Source organism: Centruroides sculpturatus, unplaced genomic scaffold, assembly GCF_000671375.1.
Source record: "Centruroides sculpturatus isolate CEXI.00-Female unplaced genomic scaffold, Cexi_2.0 scaffold697, whole genome shotgun sequence".
In the NCBI taxonomy this organism is placed as follows: Eukaryota; Metazoa; Arthropoda; class Arachnida; order Scorpiones; family Buthidae; genus Centruroides; species Centruroides sculpturatus.
In genome coordinates this window covers 294,297-297,051 of record NW_019385326.1, presented here as the reverse complement: position 1 = coordinate 297,051, position 2,755 = coordinate 294,297, and the positions used below count along the sequence as shown (strand labels likewise).

The 2,755-nt window shown below is 26.3% G+C and overlaps 1 protein-coding gene across 1 annotated transcript in view; it reads right to left on the bottom strand.

Moving 5' to 3' along the window:
* Positions 1-431: 431 nt before the first annotated feature.
* Positions 432-2,755, bottom strand: part of LOC111637678 (BTB/POZ domain-containing protein 6-like) — a 5,067-nt gene continuing 2,743 nt past the window's right edge. Inside the window, exon 4 of the mRNA XM_023383240.1 lies at positions 432-484. Within this exon, the coding sequence (XP_023239008.1) occupies positions 432-484 (53 nt within the window). The remainder of the gene's footprint in view (positions 485-2,755) is intronic.

Sequence of the window (2,755 nt, the reverse complement as noted above, 5' to 3'; positions counted from 1 at the left end):
GGAGAGTTTCATGCAATTTTTGTATCTTCTGGAATAAATACAGTCGAACCACCAATAACAGCCATTCCCCGATAATAGCCACCTCAAAACAGAGACCATTTTTTCTTTCAGTGGCCCTTGTTCAGAGGTTTGACTGTACATAGATTTTTTCCTCCTACAGCAAATTTATTCTCTAATTAATATTCAAAATATACTTTTTATGTATCTTTTTTATCACATACAAATTATGTAGGTCATAGGTTATACATGTTCAGTCAGTTATTCATTTAATAGACTATCCTATCATCTATCTTTAAATGTTTTTCCAGTTCTGTTTATCTTCAGACTTTATTTCACGTTCAGAATATCTTTCAATTGAAATATTTTTGTAAAATGTCAAAATAAACAACTCCCATTTATTTACTCTTGGCTCTTTCCTTCCAAGCTTACTCTTATACTCCTCTCATCATGTTTTTCATTCTTGGTGGAGTATCCCATTCTAAAGCTATATTAATGTAGTAATTTTGCTTGCTATTTATAATGGAAACAATGTTTTACTATTATAATTTAAACATATCTTAATCCGAGTATTTAAAATTGGTAATAATATGGTCAACTGAAATTTACCCTAATGTAACACATCCTATGCACGTGGCTGAATTGCAGTAATAATTCAGCCATACGAATACAATTGTACTTGATTTTTAGGTTCAAAAACTTTATTTATTCTGAAAGATAGATATGCATGGAGAAGCAGAGGAGCATATACATCTCCTTCATAAATATATATAGTGTCTTTAGATCTGTTTGCAAAGATAAAGACATGCATATATCTATTCCTGGTAACAATACCACTTGGATATGCAACTACTAAAAGGAAATAAAATTAAGTTTAAGTACTTACTTACGTAAAAATTTTAATCACAATTTAATAATTTTATAATAATTTTTATGATCATAAAATAAAGTTAACTATTTTAATGCTTCTTTCATATACTTAGGAGTTTGCAGAAAGAACATGAAATACTTCATACTACTAAACTTATTTATTTGTTCTAATTTCATGTTCAAATTGCTTCTTATGCTCTCTAACTGATTTATGTAATACAAGTTTACAACATTAAAAGTGAAATTTGACATTAATTAAATAAACTGATTCTGGTCATATTTAGTAATACAATAGATCTATGCCACTTAATGCAAATCAGAATTGCTAAATAAATATTCTAAATGCTTAAACTTAAGCATTAAGATCAAGCTTAAAACTCAATTTTGCTTTGTATCTTTAATTAGAAACTACCATTAATAGATATTAATCAAAGTAATAAATTTTAAGATTTATCAGCCACATTTTCCATTTCATTTTAACACCAGGAAAGATCACTGACCTAATTTGTTGCCAGTAATAGCTTGTAATATAATATAATATGTTCAAAAATAAAAAAAGAGGAATAGGAAAGGGATAAAAAAAACAATTTCTGTCAGTAATAAGGATGCTGGAAGATCTGTTTTAATATGATATGGTCAATAATCATCTGGATCAAAGCTTTTAATGGTTTTGGATTTCTTTATTTAACAGTTTACTTTTAATTAAATGATAATGTTATTTGCCTTATTTAACATTATTCATGAATAAATAATTAAAAGTTAATAGCCTAATGCACTTCATATTATTAATAGATTAGATATATTTAAGATCAGATTATTTGTAAACAGAATCAGATAAAACCCATTTGTAGATGATGTAAACAATGCATGGTTTACAGTTTTATCTACTTTATGAAATTGTTTTAGATATTACAAAGTCCTACCTTTTAAAACATTTTATTTATTTTTATATCTAATTTATGTAAATAAATGTCTTATTAGAATTAAGGTGATATATTTTTAAATTGTATAAATGTAAAGTTAGTAAATTTGCTACTTATTAAAAATAAGAATAGCGCTTTCGGTATGTGAATATATTTAGATTACTTTTGACCTAATTTCCTAACAATTCTCTCCAGTTTTATTATTTTTTCGTAACTCATCAAATACATTTAAATAAATTATAGACTTAAAACATGAATTTGTATAGTTTACATTTTTCTAGATGCCCGTTTTACTCTTTAATTAAATTGTTAGAGTAACTTTTCATTACTTTAGTAATGAAATGATGAAAAAATGCTGTAAATTAATGAATTTTTCACTCTTGAATATTTGTATACTATGTTTTATCTCAAAGTATATCAAATAGATGTAGTGAGAAAGTATAAAGGTTACTTTATAGTTGATTTGGGCAATGTCATTCAACATGATATAGTAATTATGAAATCAATCTTTGATAAATTGATTTAAAATGATAAATATTTTATAATCTGGATTAAAAAATTAAATTTTATTTTTTAAAATGTTTCTAATGAAAAGTATAAATGCTATTACAGTAGAGCGTCGATTATCCGAATCAATTGGGGTCTGGGGTTCGGAAAACTGATATTTCGGATAACCGATCACGCACGAAAAAATATATTAACCTATCCCATGTTGAAATTTTTATCCGTTGCTTGTCGCTTCGCGGTGAACTTTCGTCGATGTTAAGCCTAACGAAGACTATTGTATCGTTGAAAATTATTTTTTTATTTTGTACAAACAAAATAAATATATTGAAAAATATAAAAACAATAAAAAATATACTTCAGAAGTTAATTTAGTATCAAAAACGTAAAATATTTGAGTAGCCCAAGACATAGCCAAAGATTTGAGCGGCCACAGCACTGGCGAAAATTTAAATTTGCCG